We start from the raw sequence: 21,594 nt of genomic DNA, 5'->3' as shown, positions 1-21,594 counted from the left end.
CTTTTGCATTATAGAGAAAATATGAACAGGGTACAAAAAGTCATGGAATTTAAAAAATGCTGAAAATCATATCAATGTTTTTTAAACTGCAGATTATGACATAGTTAAAAAAAAAAAGAAAATAGCCTGTATTGATTATCAGTTATACAAACATACAAATGCAGAGGTTTGTGTGTACAGGTCATGGTATAAAATGTATTTCTCACTATGGGTTATGGTTAAAGTTTGAGAAACACTCTTATAAACCATTTTAGACTCAATATTATGAATGCATTAAAACAGTTGCTTTTGAGTGAATTCTAAAAATATAATATTGCCAACACAAATTTTCTCTAAAGAATGTTTTTGAAAAGTAAATATATCCTCATTAAAAGAAGATCAAAGAAAATCACTGTCAAGTTTCTTTACTCATACTTTTGTCATTATCATCCAAAGCACTGACTAGTGGCTTCTACTAATCACTACATAGCGCACAGCCTTGGGCTCTGCCTTAAAGGCCTGGGATCTGACAACAGGCCTTTCTGTTTTAGATCAGAAAAGAAATGGTCTGTCTATCAAATTTTATGAGCTTCCATAGTGATCTGCATGCAAAGGGATTCCTGTGTTGGGTTTTTTTTTTTTTTTTAAACAAAAACCAAGGTCACTGGAACCATGGTAATAATCATATATACAATGGAATTATTAGAAAAATTTACCATTATAAAAATAACGAGAGGCATGTCAGTCATGGTTTCTAACCCAACTACTGACTCATGAATTATATACTTTGTAAAATTAACTTTTAGAAACTTCCTTGAAGTCTGTGTAAACTCTTGTAGCGTAGTTTTATTCTGTCAAAGAAGTTCATGCTTTAAAGAATATAACATTTGATATCAAATAGTTCTAAAACAAATTACTAAAAATACAAATAATTTCAAATCTATTCATCGTTTTTTACATTTAACATAATATAGTTTTCTGAGCCAGCCTCTTCCATGATACTGCTTTAAATTCATATTCATTTTGTTGATTGTCCACTCTAAAGCATATACAAACACTTATTAGCTCAAAAAGTTGGTCTTAAACATTATAGAGATTCTAATAAACTTAGAAATGACACAGTGAAAAGCCTCAATGGGTGTCCAGTTATCTAAGTACCCACAGATCATTGCATGTCTAACAAGATTAGGGTGGCATGGACTACAGAAAATAGCACTGGGCTTGCAAGAAACAATTATAGAACCACATATTTCCAGGAGAGGTGATTTGGAGCAGGTGTTCTAGGGTTTCTGAACCTGAGTTTTGTTCTCTGTAAATGGAGATCATTATCATTGTCTTAGAGCTTTCTTGCATACCAAAAGGACTAAGAGCAAATGAATGGTATAATCTTTGCTACAGAAAGTCACCTGGGGGTCTATATTAAATTGACGGGCTGGAGTCCAGTGATTCTTACTCCCTGAATCAAACACTCTGACAACTTTGGGAAGTAATGACAAGCTCTGAAGATCAAAACAGTATCTATTATCAATATAAAATGCTTATCTTTTTAAAAGTATAAGAAAATTCATTTTATTCAGTAAATTTTCATTCACTTAAAAAAAGGGGTCACAATTTGCTATCATGCACTTAGGGTAATTGGGGAGCCCTAGCATATATTGATAGGATTAAAAAACATTAAATTGTTATTAAAATTAACAAAATACAAGCTTAAAAATGAAAAATATACTCATAACTAAAAGCAACTTTTTTATGTTTTTAAAAATACAAGATTTTAAGCACCTCATTTAGAAACCCCACTGCTAAAAGGTGGCATAAAATTCTACAAAACAAATACTTTGAGAGGGGAGGCAAATGAATGACATAATCTGAAGTCCACGGTGCACATGAGGTGGAAATTTCCTTTCACTTTTATTCCAATTTGGATTTCTTTTGGGAAGGACATTTATAATTTATATAATGGCTGATTATCCTATTATCAATGCCAAAAGGAATAGGTCTAACACCAGAAGATACACACGTGTTACATCTTCTTTGTTAGAATGAAAGCTTACACACTTATTTTTCACGTGATGTCCCATCATATGAAATCTGTCCAATTTATTACAATGCCTCAATGAAGGCAGGAATTTTTTTTTTTTTTTTTTTTTTTTTTTTTGAGACAGAGTCTCACTCTGTCACCCAGCCTGGAGTGCAGTGGCGTGATCTTGGCTCACTGCAAGCTCTGTCTCACAGGTTCAAGCAATTCTCATGCCTCAGCCTCCTGAGCAGCTGGGACTACAGGCATGCACCACCAGGTCCAGCTAATTTTTATATTTTTAGTAGAGACAGGGTTTTGCCCTCCTGACCTCAAGCTATCTACTCGCCTCGGCCTCTCAAATTTCTGGGATTACAGATGTGAGCCGCCATGCCGGGCCAGGAATATGTTTTTTTACCGCTCTATTTCCAGGGCCTAGACTAGAACCCGGCACATGGTACATGTCGTCCATGAGAAATAAATGTGTACACCTGATTCACCTGGAAAGGCCTTAAATGGGTATCAATATGTCTCTACACGTATTTTTTTAAATGTAAGATTAACTTAGGAGTGACATAATAGTAGAGAAATATGCCAATGATTTTATTATGCAATAATGCAATGATTATACAAATTGTGAACACCAAGAGAAACAAATTAGTAAATGACCATTAACAACTTAAAGATTCATTTTGGAATTCTAGTTTGAAAGTGGTATTTTTCAATCCTGAAAATACCATATATAGGGATCTCCTATATATTTTTGGAAATGTACCTACTATATAGTTTGTTTATTCCATGAGAATGTGCATTGAAATACTTAAACTTTGTTTTGCCAAATGCATAGTGATAAAAATGAAAGCAGATTTGCTTTCAGACACTGGACTGGGAATGTCCAGCTCCTTGCAGGCAGCATGCCCACCCCGGCCCCTTACCTTCGGTGCTTAGGTCTGGCTTATTCCAGGTGGGTAAAGAGAAGCGGCCAGACTTCCTGCGAGGACTGGTGTTCACCTTTCTCCAGGCACCACTCTCTCCTTTCTTTTTGTTACAACTGTTATAACTGGAAACTATGGATAAAGGGAAACTTCCTCCTTTGAAATCAGCTGTATGCTGGTCTAGTTCTGAAACAACACAAATCACACAGGGATAATGCAGTTTCACTGATTAAAGCAAAATCCATTTCTATTTCTTAAAGATATGGACTGTTCAAAATCATGCACTTGTTTAATATCCAAGCTGGGGTTTTGTGAACCAGCACAAACTTTACTTGGAGGTCTAGAATTCAAACATTAACCAGTAATAAAAATCACAGTTCTGGAACACTGCTATCAAATGTATACTTTTCTAATTACAAAGAGAAGATAGACAGCTCTCTAAAAACAACTTCTAAAAGGTATTTTATAAGGGTGTGAATTTCCTCTCCTCTCTGCAGAAACCCACATACCTGCTCTGGGGAGGGGACAGCCATGCAGTACAGCTTTATTTAGCAAGATGCTGAGAGCAGCTTTGACCACAGCCTGCTGTCCTTGGCTAGGGTGTCTTTTAGCAGTTGTCTGTCCAAAGCCAGGTTGTCTTTTCACAGAGGCTCTTGACAATATTGCTTCTTGAACTCTGGGCGCGATGACGCCGTTCCACAGCTTAGACATCCACCTAGCAGGAGAGGGGCCGATTCATCCCTTAGGAGCAGGCTTCTCAATAATTACACACAATTCTACGAAAGGACAGTTTGAAGACTATGGGGAAAAAACGTTAAGTGTTTCTATAGATATGCTACCTTTCCCAGGTAGTTTTCAAATAAGTGAAATTACCCAATACAAAAGTAGTTTGAATCTTTCTCAAAAATACAATGTATTTCAAATGAAACTGGTTGTTTACATGTCTCTCTCAATGTAGAATCAATGCTTGAGTGCTGAGTGAATGAATGCATGAATAAATACATGGAAAGGAAGGTAAATATAAAGACTGAAGAAATCTGGAAAAGATTTCCTAAAAGTCCATGTCTAAATAGCTTCAACTTCTTTGTTATATCTCCTTAATAAAGTACACGTATATTGTATTTTAATATTTCTGAAATTGGGATCTTTTTTTTTTTTTGAGACAGTCTCGCTCTGTCACCCAGACTGGAGTGCTGAGGCACAATCTCAGCTCACTGCAACCTCTGCCTCTTGGGTTCAAGCAATTCCCATGCCTCTGCCTTCCAAGTAGCTGGGATTACCCGCAAGTGCCACCATGCCTGGCTAAGTTTTGTACTTTTAGTAGATATGGGGTTTCACCATGTTGGCTAGACTGGTCTCAAACTCCTGACCTCAAGTGATCTTCCTGCCTTGGCCTTCCAAAGTGCTGGGATTGCAGGTGTGAACCACTGCGCCCAGCCTGACATTTATTGTATAATCACTGGTAAATTAAATCTGCCTGTCCCAAGGCAAGGGCTCACTGTTGCGTGTGGGTAGGCTCAGTTCTATCGGGAGAATGGGGGTCAACCAGCTATCGCCTCAGGTGGACTGTCTGCATTAATAGCCATAAACAGTGGGACTTCAGCCCAAATTTGCAGCACTCAAAATTAAAACTAGATTATGCTTCGTTACAGTATTTAAAAAACACTTATATGATTAAAGGCTATAGAAACAAAACCACATCTCCCGGGTCAGGAATGTTTCCAAAGCTATTAGACATTGCATGAATCTTTCAAGAATTGTCAAAAACTACGATCCATCAAGTTTCTCTCTTAATGTCTAGTGCTATGCAATCGGGGAAAAATAAAAGTGCGATAGGGAACACAGACAAAATTCTGGTATTTTACAGCATGAATCAAAATTATGCAGTTATTCCTAAAAGTGCTATAGCATAAATATGATAAGCTGTGGTTTGAAAAAAAAAAAAATCAACTCCTTAGCCATTGGTAGACAATTATCTGCGGCATTTCTGCACATCTGGTGTTAGTTTTTGTTCGGAACTATCTTTTCAGTCCTGGAAGACAGAGATAAAGGTCTCCTTCAGGAGCAGAGGGCAGAATTGTTTCCTGACCAGGATAATAAAAATAACATCCTCCAGGGCTAAGGGTCGACAGAGTTGCAGCATCCCTCTTTAGAAGCCTTGGAGGGATGGGAAGTGGGGAGTTCCACAGCTGTGAGGCAAATCCAGCATCCACATGGGCTTCTATGTATCACCCCATGGGACTTCAGGGGTAACGGGAACCTATGTAAAAGTGAAGCTCAGGCTGCCTGCTGTGTTGTGGATGATGAAGTCCTGCGCCCTCACTCAGCATCCTCAACCATGGCAGGCTAATATGGTAGCTTGCAACTAGGGTAAAAATCTTGGAACCTCCACAGTTCTTGACAAAGACTATACTCCATATAGGAGAGGTCAAAATTGGTTCCTAAGAATCTTGAGACTCTGGATGTAAAAAAGACTAATTTCATTGACATAATAATGAAGAAAGTGGTAATTATATCAATAAGTGTATTTATTTTGTAGCAAAAATCTAAATATACATTTAATATAGTACTTCTTTCCCACCAATTAGCTGTTATAAAAATGGCGGTTTGTCTTACAACAGAGAAAATATACATGTACTTTTTAGAGGCAGGGTCTTGCTCTGTCACCCAGGCTGGAGTTCGGGGGCTTAATCAAAGCTCACTGCAGTCTTGACCTCCTGGGCTCAATTGATCCTCCTACCTCAGCCTCCCAACTCAAGTAGCTAGGACTGCAGGTGCATGCCACTATGCCTGGCTAATTATTTTTCAAGTGATCCTCCCCTCTCAACTTCCCAAAGCAATGGGATTACAGGCATGAACCACTACACCCAGCTGAGAAGATATTATTTCAATCTCCTGCTTTCCAAGACAGGCTTCTGCCTATGACACCAGAAACTACAGAATCAAATCTGCTTGCTGGTCACAGAACCATGACTAAACTGGATGGTAACAAATTTTTTCTCCTTTCAATTTTCTCCTGATTTTCTGTTTCATTAACCTTATTGTATATATGTCTGTTCTCATAAGCTGCTTCAAAGGAAAACGCAGTAAGTACTGAACATAGGTCTCAATAAAGGGAGAAGCTTTTCAATTCATTAACAGAATGCAGGTTTTTTGGAGGGTGTGCATACAATACTTGATGAAACTTCTTATGTGGGACCTCACTTAGGAGACTCTGCATAGCAAGCCAAGCATAATTTGGATGAGAGTTTTCTAATAGAGGAAAAACCTAGCTCTCGGCAAAAATGCAGCTGCCCTAGGGGAAGCACCCAGTAGACAAGCTGTGGCCATCCTCTGGAAGAGCAGAGAGCACTGGCACTCTGTATCAGTGACAGGAGGTGGCGCAAGGCAGCCTGGTCAGCATCCTCACCCTCAAACATCTGAATTGGCCATGTCTCCATTATAAGCAGAAAACTAACGAAAAATGGCACTTACTTCACTGTCACTTGGGCATGTCCAGGAACTACAGGACAAGACAGGAAATATTTTGGTCCAAGAAGTGCTTCAGGTGTGCCCAAGCGGGCCAGGCAGGAGTTAAGCTGACGCCAGACGGACAGAGCCCAGTCGACAATCTTGCACACAGGATCGCAGGGTGAGGGCGCCTGACCTTTGAACTAGAGAGACAGGGAGGTAGAACCCAGGGGCTTGGTTTAGAACATTTTGTTTTTAAAAGCCCAAAATTAAAAATATGAAGCTTTAAATCAAAACTGAAAACGAGTTGAATTTTATGTAACTTTACTTGGGATGGCTGAATGAGGGATAATAACACACTATAGTTGTGCAAACATGTTAGTGTGATAAGCATTTTTCTCCTTTAATTCTCACCATGAGCTTGAGTTAGGCATTTTTACCCCATTTTACATATCAGGAGCCTAAGGCAGGAAGAAAAAATAACTTGCCCAAGGTCCTACAGGTAATAGTGACAAAGCCAGAGCTAGAGTCTATTTATATTTTTATTAAGGTATAATTGACAAAATTATATATATATATATATAGTGTATATTATGATGTCTTGATGTATGTATACATTGTGAAATTATTCAATTAAGCTGATTAACATGTCCATTTCTTCACATACTTATTTTTTATGGTGAGAGCATTTAAGATCTACTCTCAGCAATCTGCAAGTATACGTTAACTACATAGGGTTTATCTTTAATAGAAAAATAGGATACGGCATCTCGCTGAAATAATAAAGGAGTCATTTATCACGTTTAAAATAAATTCAGTAATCACTATTAAGCTAAAGAACTTCCTCTTCTTCCTCAGGCTTAACATTTCTGAAGCTCTCTGTTCAAGCTTCACTTTCTATGGTCAGCCAGGGCTGAAAGAACAGGCTTAGCTTTGTGGGCAGCTGACAGAGGGAGAGGGGCCCCCCCAGCTGCCTCATCAAGACCGCATGTAGAGGAAGGCAGGAAGGCAGAGCTCGCATTGGAACTCGGTCCCCAGGGAAACGTTCCTTTTTCTGGGAAGGCTGAATTCTTCTCTTAATGACTAATAAACTGCTTCTAAAGCTCAGACTGTTAGATATCGTAACAGAATCACATTTCACAGTCGCCAAAGGCAGAATGTAATCTGTCTTTCCTAAGGACCTGAACCCACAGGTGGGCACCCCTTCTCTCCAAAGTGTAGATGTTGTTTATATGAAATTTCTCCTTTTGCAAGTTGGTTGTATTATGGGAAAAGTGGTTACTGGACAGTACATTAAAAACTGGTGTTTCATTAAAAGATCTATCCAATAAATAGACTTTCTAGTAACTCCATGTTTTCATTTCCTTCCCTAGAGATATATTCCTTCAGTGTTAATGGATACTTTTGTGTAGAGGTGTGTATGCCTACTACGTATTCTATGCCTATTTGTTATTGCTGCTAAGAAGGAAAAATCCATATTAGTTAGTATACTCATGAAATACAGAGGACACAAAATAAAAGGTGTGAAAAGCTAATGAAGAGCAAGTGATCAGTTCTGGTGTGGTTTCATGGAGTGCAAGATGCCACCTGCCTTTTTTTTTCTTTTGAATTTTACCAGCTGGAAAAAGGAGGAACTTGAGCCAGGCCCTTTATCTCTCAGATCTCTTCCAGACTGGCAGTCTTGAAGTAAAGACAGACACAAGCTGCTATGGTAATTCGAAAGAAGAACTGACTAAATACAGCACGGTCAGGAAAGACAAATAGATGAGGTGGGACTTCAGCTGGGTCTCCCACAGGATGTCCGGGACACGGGATTGGTGAGGGGAGGTGGGAAGAGTGTCCCAAATATGGAAGAGGGAAGGAACTGTGCAGGAGCAGTCAAAATGGATGCTGATGTTTGCAGATAACAAAAGGGATGAATAAATGACAGACTTCTACAAGTAAACAGTCTATGTACCTGTTACTAATTCAAGGTGCTGGATCTGATCCCCCATCTAGCAAGTCCCCTGAACAAATGACTTCACAGCCACATAGTTGTCCTTGAGTTTTCTCACATGCCAACCTCCTCCTCCCTAGGCCTGAGATGTGTTGGCAAGTGCTGCTCCTTCTGCCCAGACCCCCTGCCTCCCTATTCTCAGCAAACTCTTCTTCCTTTAGATAACAAATTAGCATGACCTGCAGATCCTTCAATGTGACCACAGATAGAGAGGCCTCCACCCCAAATTCCTAAAATAAGTACTCTTCCCACTTCCGCCCGAGTTTCTATAGTGGTACTTTACCTGTTTCTTTCACAGCACGTATTAGCCACCTGTTTAATTAGCATGATTTGAGTGTTGTACCCATGAAGTTGGACAGAATCAGAACAGGGAACACAGAGTTTAATCTGATGTCATTTATCAGATTTGTGGCCCTGCCACTCACGAAAAGACAAGGCTTAAATAGTTGAATCCAGTCCAGTGGTGAAATAGCATGGGTAAAGGTTACAGATTCAAATACAAGCTGAGAACTAGGTAATGTGTAAACTGAATCTACCCCACTCGGAAGGCATGGACTTAGATACTTGCACACAGTGACTGTTAGCGGGACTCTACTGATTATTTTCCTGTTACTGAGGAAAGCCTAAGGGCAGATCACAAGTCCTCGACAAGCCTGGCCAATACACAGACTTGGCCAGCCAAGAACATAACCCTGAATTTTCATGGAAATAGAACCCACGTTTCTTGAGATGGAAAAAATTGGGGGGTATGGGGGCAGGAGGTATATTTTTATCTTCATTAATATTCAGAATTAAATACAATCAAACATGTTATGGGTTAGGATGAGAGAATCATATATTGGGTGTTTTTAACTACTTGAAATGTTACAGGAATTTCATATATTAGAATAGCTTCATGTCCAGTTTAAAATGGTAACTGAGTTACTGATTTAGGGTTGTGACCTTAAGAAGGGGTAAGAGAATTTTATTAAGTTTATGTAAATGGTACAAGAATTAAAAGAACATTTATAAATTTAATTTTCTGGTTTTATAAGAGTTAAGTACTTGGGAAGATTTTTCAGACAGCAGAAATTTTTATAAAGAGAAATAAAATATATTAAAGTTTTAAAGACCAAACTATTTAAAGAAATGTAATTAAGCTGTAAGAGTCCCTTCAAAGGTGATTGTTAAATCTTGCTACATTTATACATAGAAAGATAAAGCTTATACAATTAACTTAAATGCCTGAGGGAAAGCTGGGTATTTGGATGTACAACTCTAACACACTGAATACATTTTTAAAATAGCACTTGGTTAATGCCTCCTGAATAAAAGCTGTCCTCCAAGGTCCCAATCCCTACAAAGATCATTTCGTTGTGAAGGTCTGTCTTTCCATGAGAACACTAGCTCTCTGAGGGTGAGAGGAGCCTCATCTTGTCCCACAGTCCCCAGGCCAGGGGCAAATGTTTACAGGATAACCAGCTAACACTGTTCTGATGCACTTATCACACTGTGTTTTGATGATCAGTTTGCATGGCTATATGTCCTTTCAATCTTAGTACTGGATCTTCCTTGGTGTGCCACAAAGTGAGGATTTAGAAAACGCTATGACTGACCCACGGGAAGAACAGGCTGAGAAGTTCTAGGTCTGGATGACTGATAACAAAAAAGGAAGTCGGCAGGGGAAGCCCGGAGTTAGGTTTGGGGACAGGACATGTTGAGTTTGTTATGTGTGCAGTGTCAGATGGACTGTATTATATAGATCTGTAGCTGATTACATGAACTGAACACAAAATAGAGGGGTACGCAGACAAAGGAGAAAGCTGGATGAATTTTAAAACATGAATTCTGGAGGAAACATTATTTACATGTATATATAGTACTTCACCAGGTATTACAAATAGTTATGTGTTAACTTAATACGAATGACATATTTCATATTCTGGGTAAGTGACGAGATGCTGTATCTGGATTTGTAGGATGTTCAGCTGGTACTAATGGTAATGAAAAACAATTTTATTTTACTAAAAGTAAGGTCTCAGATAAAATGCTAACGTCACCAAAATGTACAGAGCTCTTTCAGCATAAATACATTTTTCCAAAATTTCAAATTTGCACATTTTAAATAACACCATATAACACACATGACCTAAAAGGAGTAATTCTTTTTAGAATTATATTTTATAAAAATCAAATCCCTTTTTGGTGGTATGGAGGGTTCACACAAAAATAAATATTTATTTACTTTTAGGAGAAATATCTCTTGATTAGAAACCAGGCACAGAAACTAAGTTTGTATTTTATAAGAAAGAAGATTCACATAAATCTTTGCTTTACCAAGTAATTATGACATTAAGACAGAGGACAGCTGTGAACATTGGTATGTCCTACACGAAGGAAATAATGTGGCCAAGGAAAAACAAAAAAATTGATTCTGTGATACCAGCAGCTCTATTAAATTGATATCACTGTATTATCTGAGGCTTTGGGATTTGTTACAATTTTCCTTCTCTTCAAAAGAGGAATGATCATTATATAACTCTTTGATATTTTTTAAGCAACAATTCTGAGATCATGTATTATATAATTAATGATAGTTAATATTTCCTACTAAAAAGGGAATAATTGTTTTTTATTAAATACTAGTAGAAAGCCTAGTACTGTCCCGAGAGGTCGATTTTCTTGTCTCTCTCCAAGGAACTAGAAGAAGAAACTGTGATCAATTACCAGCGTGCTGTAAGTGTCCACAAAGATGAGGTTCTGTGACATTACAAGATTCCTGATGTTTTGCAGGAGTCATCCGTTCCCTTGTACACACACCCCAGGGACCGTTCTATTCAGCTATTTGAAGTGCTTGTTGGTAAAGGAAAGGCATTTCCTTTTTTCCACTTTCTATTCTTTGCAGCACACCCCACTCTCAAATGCAATGGAAAAGAGAGTGAACCTGAAACTTGGAACTTTCCTTTCAAAATAAGTTAAAACAATTTTTATCAGAGAGCCAGGGGAAGGGCGGTATACTTTACATGAAATAGTGCCAATCCTACATAATAGAACTGGTATCGTTTCTGATTATTTATGTGAATTATCTTTGGTAATGAGCTTTAAATATTGACAGTGATAAAGTTAATGGAAGTATCGGCAATTTGAAAAGCTACAGTTTTTACCTCACCATTCTTCCTTCTTGTTGAGATCATACAGTGGCTGGGCTTTGCCCAAAAGCATATATTTATGACCAAGTAACTGATTTAAATATAACATGGGGTAGATTTCTCTCATTAAGTTAGGAATTTCAGATATTAATTCTAATTACCAGTGGCAGACGCTGTTTAATGAATTCCCAAAAGCCATTCTCACCCCACACTTCTCCCCACCACTATCTCCCCGCCCCAGCACACATGCCTGCACACACTCTAACATAATAGACGCAGAAATTTGTTCAAGCATTTGGTGGAGAGCTTCAATCTTGGAAAGCAGGTTTGGCCATGGTCTGGGATGAAACCAGTTTTGGTAAATGAAACATTAAAGAGAAGTCTTATGTTTCTGGAAAAGTGCTTTCCTCCCTGATGAGGAGACTGAGGAAGCCAAAGCTCTCTATCCTTCACTGCAGCCCGCTTCCTGCCCCGAACATGTTTTCACAAGGGCACAGTGTCTGCAGCCTTTTAGGCACACTGCAGTCTTGAGGGGAGGGTCAACAGACTCCCCTGGACCTGGGACCTGAGATGTTGGACACCTACCACAAGACATCTGGTTATGCGAGGGTGAAAATCCTTTCTGTGAAGCAGCTAGCAGTTGGAGTGTTCTGTTTTTAGCAGCTTAAAATATTGCAATAATGCAGTGACAATACTGTTCTTCAAATGTGGCCCATCGTGCAGGATTAAATGAGAAAATCTTACTAAATCAAGCTCTATGATTTCTAATCTACTTTGACACTCAGCTACTGGCCCACTTTAAAAATATTAAATAATGATGTGTTCGATTTGGTCAACTCTCAATTATTTTTATCATTTGGGAGAATATAGAATACCTATTTTGTGATTCTGTGAAAGTCACTAAAAGTTATTATTACTCTTGAAAATGTGTCAAAAGATATAGAATTCTACTTATTCATGTGGCTTTTTAGTATTTACCATAGCGTAGTATAACAGGCCTATTGTAAAATGTGCCCACAGGGGCGTATGTTTTGAAGGCCTCAAGAAAACAGGAAGTTTTCCTTAAGAAGAGTGATTAATTTTCTAACCAAGCTTTTTACGGCATTTAGAACTTGGTGAGATTCCTTGAGAACCACTGATAACAATGGTAAAACTGATTTACTTTTTCTCGTACTTAATGCAGTGCAGAAATTGTTATGGGTTTCACATTCATTATGTTATTTGGCCCTTCAATGTCAAAAACCTGTACTTGCCCAAGGCTGCATAGTTAGTAAGTGGTGGAACTCAAGCCGAGATCTCCTGACGACTAAAACCCCTGCTCTCCTGGCAATGGGCTGCAGTTGCTGTTTGTTACCTTATTCACAACTTTCCTTCGTAAGAACCTCTGCAGCAGTCCTTGCATGGGCTCGCCATCCCACCGCAGCTGCACCCAGCGGAAATGCTGCTGCACCAGCAAGTCGGAGCCCTGGAGACAGGCCTTGGCGATGGTTCCCATCAGAAAGCAGTTCTCATGAAAGTAATAACATTCGGACATTCCATTTCCTGAAACAAACCAAAAGCAATGGCCCATCCTCAGTGAGTTATGTTATGGGACCAATTCAAATGAAAATAACTTAAAGAACATGAAGGATAACTGGTACTCTGGGAAACAGAAAGATTAGAATAGTACGGAAGCTTGCTTCTCAGCATGGTCCCTCTATTAGCGTTACCTTTTTGGAAAGTGCAGGGGCTTTCAGTGCTGCGATTTTCAAGAGGTGCCAAAAAGTCCCTCAATAACTCAGACAGTGAAGATTTTTCCAAATTCTCTAAAATGATGATGATTTTCTTCTTACTGGGAGATTGTTTCACTGGAATCAGACAAGCTATAATAAAAAAGGAAATTCAGTGATTCAAGCTTTTGACAAAAAATTATACAAATTGGCAAAACTTAAAAAGTCTGAAGTTATAAAGCATTAGCAAAGATGTGGTATAATGGAAATGTTCTTAAATTGCTTGGGGAGTGAACAACTCTGGAAAACTGTTTGGTATTATTTGATATGTTTGAACACACAATGATCCAGCATTCCTTGCTCTATAACAAGTCTCAAACGGAATCAACCCCCATCCATCAACAATAGAATAAATGAATAAATAAGAGTATGTTCATACAACAAATAGAAAGTGAACAAATGACAACTTGCACAACATGGAAGACTCGCAAACAATATATTAAGAAGCAAATCACAATAGATTATATACAATGTGTTTTCATCATGTAAAGTTCAAAACAGGCAACACTACATCTATAATTTAGGGATTCATACGCAGGGAGTAAAACTATAAAGAAAAGCTAAGAAATGATTGTCATGAAAGAGTAGTGGTTACTCCCAAAGGGAAGGGTTTGCGATAAGAGGGATGGACCACACAGTCACATTCTGAGAGCTGAGAATATTTTACTTCTTGGCCTAGTCAGTGGTTACATGGTTATTTTATTTTAAATTATTAATTAATCTGTAAACATAAGTAGTATGTATTTTAGTATATCTATTTCATAATACAAAAGGCTAAAAGCCCTTTAAATTATGCATATGTAAAATGTTCATAAAATTATGCAGACAGGTGGTGGCTCATGCTGGTAATCCCAGCACTTTGGGAGGCCGAGGTGGGCAGATCACTTGAGCCCAGGAGTTCGAGGCCAGCCTGGGCAACATGGTGAAACCTTGCCTCTACAAAAAAATACAAAAAATTACACAGATATGGTGGTGGGCGCCTGTATTCCCAGCTACTTGGGAGGCTGAGGTGAGAGGATCACTTGAGCCCAGGAAGTTGAGGCTATAGTGAGTTGTGATTGCACCACTGAACTGCCACAGAGCAAGACTCTGTCTCAAAAAAAAAAAAAAAAAAAAAAAAAAAAAAAAGTAGGACCTCAGAGAGATAAGTAAATCCCTCTCTCCATTTTCCAGATCTCAGAGAGGTTGAAGTAATTTGACTGTGGTCTCAGAAACAACGCTAAGGGAGGAGTAAAATCCAGGACTTCCGACTCATATTTTCCCATTCCTTTCACTCAGAATAGGAATGGCTGACTTCGTGTCAACCCAAAATGAAAGTTGGAAAAGTAAATGAAAAATTAATATTATATATAGGAAATGAATAAGGGCACAAAACATACTTAAAACAGTACCTGGCACCTACCAAGCAAAAACTATTAATATTTTAGTTAAAATGTGTTATATATGGAACTTCCCATATACTAATCAATTACAAAATAAAATCACTTTAGTTTCTTGAAGATTCTAAGATGCCATAGTTTTAGTCAAATCAACCTTGAAAAGAGACCAGTTTAAGATACTTGAGAGTAACATTACCAAACAGTTGACTTTTTACAAATATTCATGATAGTACATTCTCAATTCCTTCTTGTTACTATAGACACAATGCATTTTCATTTTCAAAAGAGCTCCTTGAACATTGCAGATGAATCTCTTCTCAGACAGAAATGGCTTTTCTGGATGCTATGAAAATTTAAAAACTAGAAGGCTAGAAACAATCACAGCTACCTCTCAATCTAGTTGTACTTGTGGAGGGCCGTTAACACTAGCATCTAGTGTGTGTCAGATCACTTTCAACACAGCTGTTTGGTAAAGAATGCTAAAATTCTATGTTTCTTTGGGTTCAAATATTATTTCAGAATTAGATGTATTGTGGAAATATGAGAAATCCGTAGTTGGTTAAAACGACAATGGAAAACTAACAAACATTTTTAATTCAGTGATTAAAAAAACACACAGGATTGATGGTTTATGTATCTGGTTTTCTGTAACTGAGGACTGAAGGTCTCCAGTTTTTCCCTGATTTGTGTTAAGTGCGTTGCCAGTTTAAGTGGCTCTGAAGCTGCTGCAGCCAGCCAGAATGTATCTGAAGGAAGGACTATTTCCTTGCATTTCAACAAATGTTTATCCAATGCCTCTTTGCTACAGGTACTGCATGCTGAGTGCTATGGCATGCCGGAAGTGACTCATTCTAACTGGGGGTGTGTAGCATTTTACTTATTTTTTTGAGACAGAGTCTCGCTCTGTCACCCAGGCTGGAGTGCAGTGGCGTGATCTCAGCTCACTGCAACCTCCACCTCCTGGGTTCAAGTGATTCTCCCGCCTCAGCCTCCCAAGTAGCTGAGATTACAGGTACACGCCACCGTGCCTGGCTAATTTATTTTTTTTGTATTTTTAATAGGGATGGGGAGTCACCATGTTGGTCAGGCTGGTCTCAAAGTCCTGACCTTGTGATCCACCCGCCTCGCCCTCCCAAAGTGCTGGGATTACAGGTGTGAGTCACCACACCTGGCCAGCATTTTAAACTAAGTTTAAGAAATGGCACTGGCTGAAGAATGGAGGCTGGGCAGGACTCAATTCTAGAAGGGAATAGGGTATCAGATCAAGGTCAGAATAGTTACAAAAGCAACATCATGGTGAGCTCAAAGCTGATCCATATGGCAAGTTGGGCCAGGGCTGGGAACTTGGGATGGAGCCACAGGAGTGGCAGGGGGCCCAGCAGTCACAGCTGCAGAAGACAGTCTGCATTTTCATCCTGAGCTGCATAAATCGCTGGACCCATCCCCAGTGATTCTCAGTGATTCTGATTTAATTGCGCTGTGCTGGACCTGGGACATTGGCATTTCGTAAAAGCTCCCTAGTGACTAGAACATGCAACCAGGGGTGGGCTTTGCTGATAGGAAGCCTCAGGACCAAGCCAAACATGAAAAGTAGAAGACCCAGAATGTCTTCTTGGGAGGGAGCTACCGGTTCTGGGAATCAGTGGAAGTCTTTAAACAGGAGGATAAACAGGATTTGACTCCTGCTCTGAGATCCTCACTGGTGCAGAGAATTGGCTGAGGAGGAAAGAAATAGGAGAACACACCACCTAGACTCTTACTGCTACGGTAAAGGAAAGAGATGATGGGAGTCTCACCCAGGACCAAGGCACAGAATGAAAAGGCCTTTTGAGACCGAATCAGTACATCTCAGTGGTTGACTTATTGAGAGAGGGGCAGAGAGGAAATACTGGAGACAACTCTGAGGTTTCTACCAGAGAAGAGGCTGAGCGGTTAACGGAGGCAGAGAGCAGAGGACCACGCACGCACTTGGGGAGGAGGTGGTGGTGATGGGTTATGCTTCAGGCTTGATGTGTTTGATGCATTCTCTGGTGCCCAGCAGGTGGTGGGGCATGAGGGTGAGGGCATCGAGGAAGGATCCATGCTGGAGATAAAATAAATGACTTTTCAGGCATGCTGGGGTCTCCTGGAAAGAGGCAATATGCTCATTCTCCTGGGTCCACAAGCAAAGACTGTATTGCTAATGACCTAATACATCTCACATTCAGTGGACAGTTTGTGCCCTAGAGGAAAAGGGGGAAGGGTTGCTATACATAACCGCTGGGTTATCTTTCCACTTCATCTCTGTCTTGGTCTCCCACGAGGTAGCAATCAAGGGTCAAACAGCACAAGTTTCTTTGGGGAAAAGCTTTGTCTTCATTCGCTTGCCTCATCGCCTCAGTTTTTCATTAGTACCTACTTTTCCATCTGACCACTTAAGTTCAACATCCTTAGTCCAGGTGGGGCAAAGGTGAATTTCATTTTAGTTGAGAAATAGTATGTGTCTAGTTCAGGTTATTCTGCATAGTTTCAGGTCTAAAATATTAACCAGCCACAGAAGCAGGAACTCATTACAGTTTCAAGGATTACTCAGTCTCTGATCAGGACTTACCGAGGGGTGAGAGAAGGCCACACACCCCATGTTACAGCTGCAGGGTTCTTTCTACCTATGGCCCAAAAGTCAGCCATTTAAATTCCCTTTGCTTTGTGCTACTTCAAAACGCTATTTCTGAAACCAGTCTGCTCTTTTTGACGGTTTTCTTCCAACTTTATAGTCTCTCTCAGCCCTGCTCCTCTCCTGCAGGTCAGTAATTTTAACTGGACACTGTCTTTGTGAGGCTCAGGGCTACATCCCAGTTTTGTACATCCTTATATTAAAAGTCCCGGAGAGTGAATTCTGCAGCCAAACTTATCAGTTTAAAAATAATTAGCGTATCGCATTTCTAAACCCAAATGGCTTTGTGTCTTAGGTGACTGATTCCAAGTCTATAATCCCCCCTTTGAGGATAGAAAACAGCCCCTCTTTTCCAAATGCCCTTAAACCCCGGCTCTGGAGGAACGATGTTCGGAGAATCCCAGTGGGAAGCACAGGACAAGTCTTTAAAGAATCTCCAGGGATGCAGGGTCCAAGGAGGTAAACTCATTTCTGGAGACTCCAATTGTCATAGTCTCCTACTGTTATTACAGCAATCCTATCCTCATGACTTTTACAAAGGAAAGTTCCCTTGAAAAATTCCAAGTATTACTTTAAAATACCCTTCTAGTCTTTAATTTTTTTTCTGTTTTACTGTTTACAGTCACTGTAATTTCAAAAAGTATCATCTTGCTAACCCAAGTCCGTACTTTATACTGAGGAGAAATTTGACCTAATTCGAATATGCATTCACAGCCTCCTTACCAAATAACAGAGTCAAATGACGTGACCCTCTCTCAAGAAAGGGAATATGAGAAGGAAATGTTATTTTAAAATAAACACAAAGCAATTTATGCTAGAATAAGTGCTGTGTCATTTTCTTTGAAACGGTCTTTTGTTCTCTATTATTTTCTTCATTGGCACCGTTTTAATCTCCATTTAAGTTTTAGATTCTTAAAGCCAATTATTTAAAATACTTTTGCTACTCTTCATTTCTGTCCTTTTTGTTCACACCCTTCTTTAACTCTTTTCTGTGACTGTTCCCTGGCTTTCTTCTACAGCGTTGTAGAGAGGAACACACAAGGCAATGTGTGCTTGCTCAGTGGAAGACAGAACTTCAGCATTCTCACCCCGTTCAATCCATGTAGTTTAAGGCTCTCTCTTTAGAGAAAATAAGGTTAACCATCAGGAGTACGTGTAGAATAAGGTTAACCATCAGGAGTACGTGTAGAATACCTCAGGAATCAGTGTACTCTTCAGTCGTGGTACTTATCATTTGACCACTTTAATTCCTTGGTGAAAAAAGAGAGTAGCTGGTAGATAATCCCTATATGCTCATTATTCTAAACGCTTGGGTGGAACAGCCTAAAAACCTCCTTTCCTCCATCCAGATCTCTGACTTCTCTACTCGGTGGCCTCATCCATCGCCCCTTGACTGAAGCATCATTCCCTGCTGCATGCTTTCTGCACAGTGAAAGAACTGACGACACGCCTGTCGATGGATCCTTCCCTCTGGCTCGCAGGAGCTCCCCCGCACTGCTCTGAAGTCTCTGGTGTCCTTGTTGATTCTAATTCTCCTCTATGTCTTCATCAGCCTCCAGCCCACAGCATGGGCCCTATTGAGAGGATGGCAGTGGAGGGAGAGTGGGTTTTAGGATATGAGGGTGAACTGTGGCAGGGCAAGGATGAGAGGCCAGTCAACAATGTTCCTGATGTAGATTCTGAGAGCTTTAGCTTTCATTCTGGAGCCTTGGGGGTATAACAGCAGGGAATTGTCTGAATGGTTTTGTATCCTCCAGTGAGCCCCCAGATGCCTTATGGAGGGCCCATGGAGGGAGTGAGACCAGAGGAAATACAAAAGGTTAATGATGAGGCCTCCACAATGCCTTGAACAAGAAATAATAGGTGATGGGGGAAATGGAGAGCAGGAGGAGGAGACAGAGGAAGCAGATTCCAGAGAGCTTAGGGACTGCCTAGATACGGGGAGTGAGGCAGACAGGAAGTGATAATGCTCACCTTGCTAACTTGGGCAACTGCAGTCAAGGTCTTAGCAGATGAACCTTGTATTTGTATCATAGTTTTAGTATTAAAAAGTGAAGAAAGATAAGTTACTAAGCTACATACAGAATAAAAATCCTTCTGTATGAATTTTCTTTTCTGCTTTACTGCTTACGATCATTTGCAATTTTAAAAAGTATCTGTCTTACTAACCCAATTCCATACCTTGCACTGAGGAATATTTGACCCAATTATAATATGCAGTCACAGCCTCCTTACCAAATCACAGTCATGTGATACGAAGGGTATAGAAGGATTTTTATTCTGTATTTGGAGACAACATACCATTTCCTACTCTTCCTTCTTGAACCTAGAGTGTAGTTTTTTTTTGTCCTTAGTCTATTGTTCAAACACTTCATTTTTTAAAATCCAAATTATTCTTTGTGCCTAGTCATCAATGACTCCCTTATCAATGTCTATTTCTCTATCCCTTATCAATGCCTGTCTCTCTAATCTTACTTCTTTCTACCTTGACTCTAAGCAAGTTCTTCTACTTGTTGCCACCTGATTGAACTAAGAATTCTTTTTCTTTGCCTATGCTATTGCATCAGAAAATTCACCAACTCTTTCAACAAATAATTATTGACAATTTATATACAAGCTAAGAGAAGAATAAGCTAAAGTGCTAGCCTTCAAGGAGCTCATCATATAACATGTGTGGGACAAGGCAAAACCCCAAATAATACCCTCATTGCCTTGACATACAGTTGGGTGGGGCCCAGAAGTATAAATAAAGTCCACTGCTGTTTACCAGAAGGAGTGAATCACAGAAGCTTCATTTGAGGTATCCTTAAAGTATTTCAACAGCGGCTTTTTCTATAGTTTCCAGAAGGGCAGAGACTGTGTCTATTTTAATCACTAGTGTATAACAGACTACTCTGCAACACACCAGTCACGTGGTAGCCATGGTGTCTGTGTGATGAGAGGCGTTTACGTGTTTACTCCTTAATTCTAGTGGAAGCTGCAGCATGAGCAAAGACATGCAGAGTGGAAAAGCAAAGGATACATAGGGAAGAAACCTCCTATTCTGCTGCAGCATGGGTATCTATGTTAAAAGTGTCAGATCAGCAACCTGGGTGGATGAATGCCCCAGAATAGAAGGCCTTGAACAGCACCGACCTGGTGCACTGGGCGATGGAGAGATGTGGAATGGGGAGGGGCAGAAATCACCGGGATTTTCATCAGAGGTCTGCTGGCCTGTGAAGAATGTTCAGGGAGGAGAAACAAGAGACAGAAAACCGTTTACGTCAAAGCTAGGAGTTCCAGGAAAGGGGGGCATAAAGTAAGATGGTGCTGATGGAAATGGATTTTAAAAAGCAGATTGAGCCTGACTAGCAGGATGTGACCATGGACTGTGGGATGAGGGTGAGAGGCCCACAAATGAGAGCACCTGGGATTCCATGCGGTTCTCATTTGCTTTTAAAAATTAGAATAGTTAGCAATATTGAAAGAACAAAACCCCAAAGTTTTTACATAAAAACCTGGATTTCTGGCTTCCTCCTAAAAGTCACAAGACCTGACGACATTGGACCTACAATTCTGTCAGCAACGAAGAGCTGGTTCTGAGAGCTGCTGCCCCTCCTAGAGGTGGGGGCATGCCTCCCTCTCCCTGCAGCCCCGCCCAGCCTGCTTCACCTCTTCCTGTGGCTTGTTGTTACTTGGGGGCATTGAGGTTTTCAAGCCTGCCAGTGAAATCTGAGTTCCCAGCGTGGGAGCCAAGAGACACGGGCCACTCTCCAAACTGGGAAATTAGGAGGAGGAGCTCTTTTTAAGAAGATGCCCACTGTAGATCTAGAAATGCTGAGTTGGTCACCTTTGCATCCTTCATGATCCTGTTCATTGCACTCCAGTTTTCTTAGCTCTCTAAGCTTAGAGCAGAATTTAGTCTGTGGTTGCTATCTACTCTCATAGGGTGAGCACAAAATACTTTAGCTTCTTACTTTGAGAAGAAGCGAGACTGAAAGTTGAAAAACCGTGGGAGACTTTTGTTAGATAATAGGGAAAAAACATATTTTGGCACTGGGGCGTTAAGGCCAGTAGTGATTAAGGTCAGGCTTAGGAGCTGGAATGCTGGGATTTGAGTTCCATTTTATGTTCTTCCGTGGGATCTTTGGGCAGGACACTTAACCTTTTATCTCAAGTGTTTTCATGTTTATAAATCAGGGATGGGATTGTATCTGCCTCAGAAAGTTGTGAGTTATAAATGCAGTGTTTAGAATAGGGCCTACATGGTGAAACTCCATCTCTACTAAAAACACAAAAATTTGTTTGTGTG

At 39.9% G+C, this 21,594-nt stretch overlaps 2 protein-coding genes across 6 annotated transcripts in view; one reads left to right on the top strand and one right to left on the bottom strand.

Moving 5' to 3' along the window:
- The window catches only part of LSM8 (LSM8 homolog, U6 small nuclear RNA associated), a 765,242-nt gene that overhangs the window by 298,919 nt on the left and 444,729 nt on the right, over positions 1 to 21,594 (top strand). The gene's annotated exons all lie outside the window — the stretch shown is intronic.
- Positions 1 to 21,594, bottom strand: part of CTTNBP2 (cortactin binding protein 2) — a 162,020-nt gene that overhangs the window by 10,939 nt on the left and 129,487 nt on the right. For all 5 annotated transcript variants that reach the window (XM_050785103.1, XM_050785100.1, XM_050785101.1 and 2 more), the window contains 5 exons: positions 13,212 to 13,364; positions 12,857 to 13,044; positions 6,403 to 6,581; positions 3,438 to 3,643; positions 2,929 to 3,114 (listed from right to left, as the gene is read on the bottom strand). In XM_050785103.1, the coding sequence (XP_050641060.1) occupies positions 2,929 to 3,114; positions 3,438 to 3,643; positions 6,403 to 6,581; positions 12,857 to 13,044; positions 13,212 to 13,364 (912 nt within the window). The remainder of the gene's footprint in view (positions 1 to 2,928; positions 3,115 to 3,437; positions 3,644 to 6,402; positions 6,582 to 12,856; positions 13,045 to 13,211; positions 13,365 to 21,594) is intronic.

Source organism: Macaca thibetana, chromosome 3, assembly GCF_024542745.1.
Source record: "Macaca thibetana thibetana isolate TM-01 chromosome 3, ASM2454274v1, whole genome shotgun sequence".
NCBI classification, from domain to species: domain Eukaryota; kingdom Metazoa; phylum Chordata; class Mammalia; order Primates; family Cercopithecidae; genus Macaca; species Macaca thibetana.
Note: the sequence above shows the minus strand (reverse complement) of the source record. Positions and strands in the feature narration are given on the sequence as shown.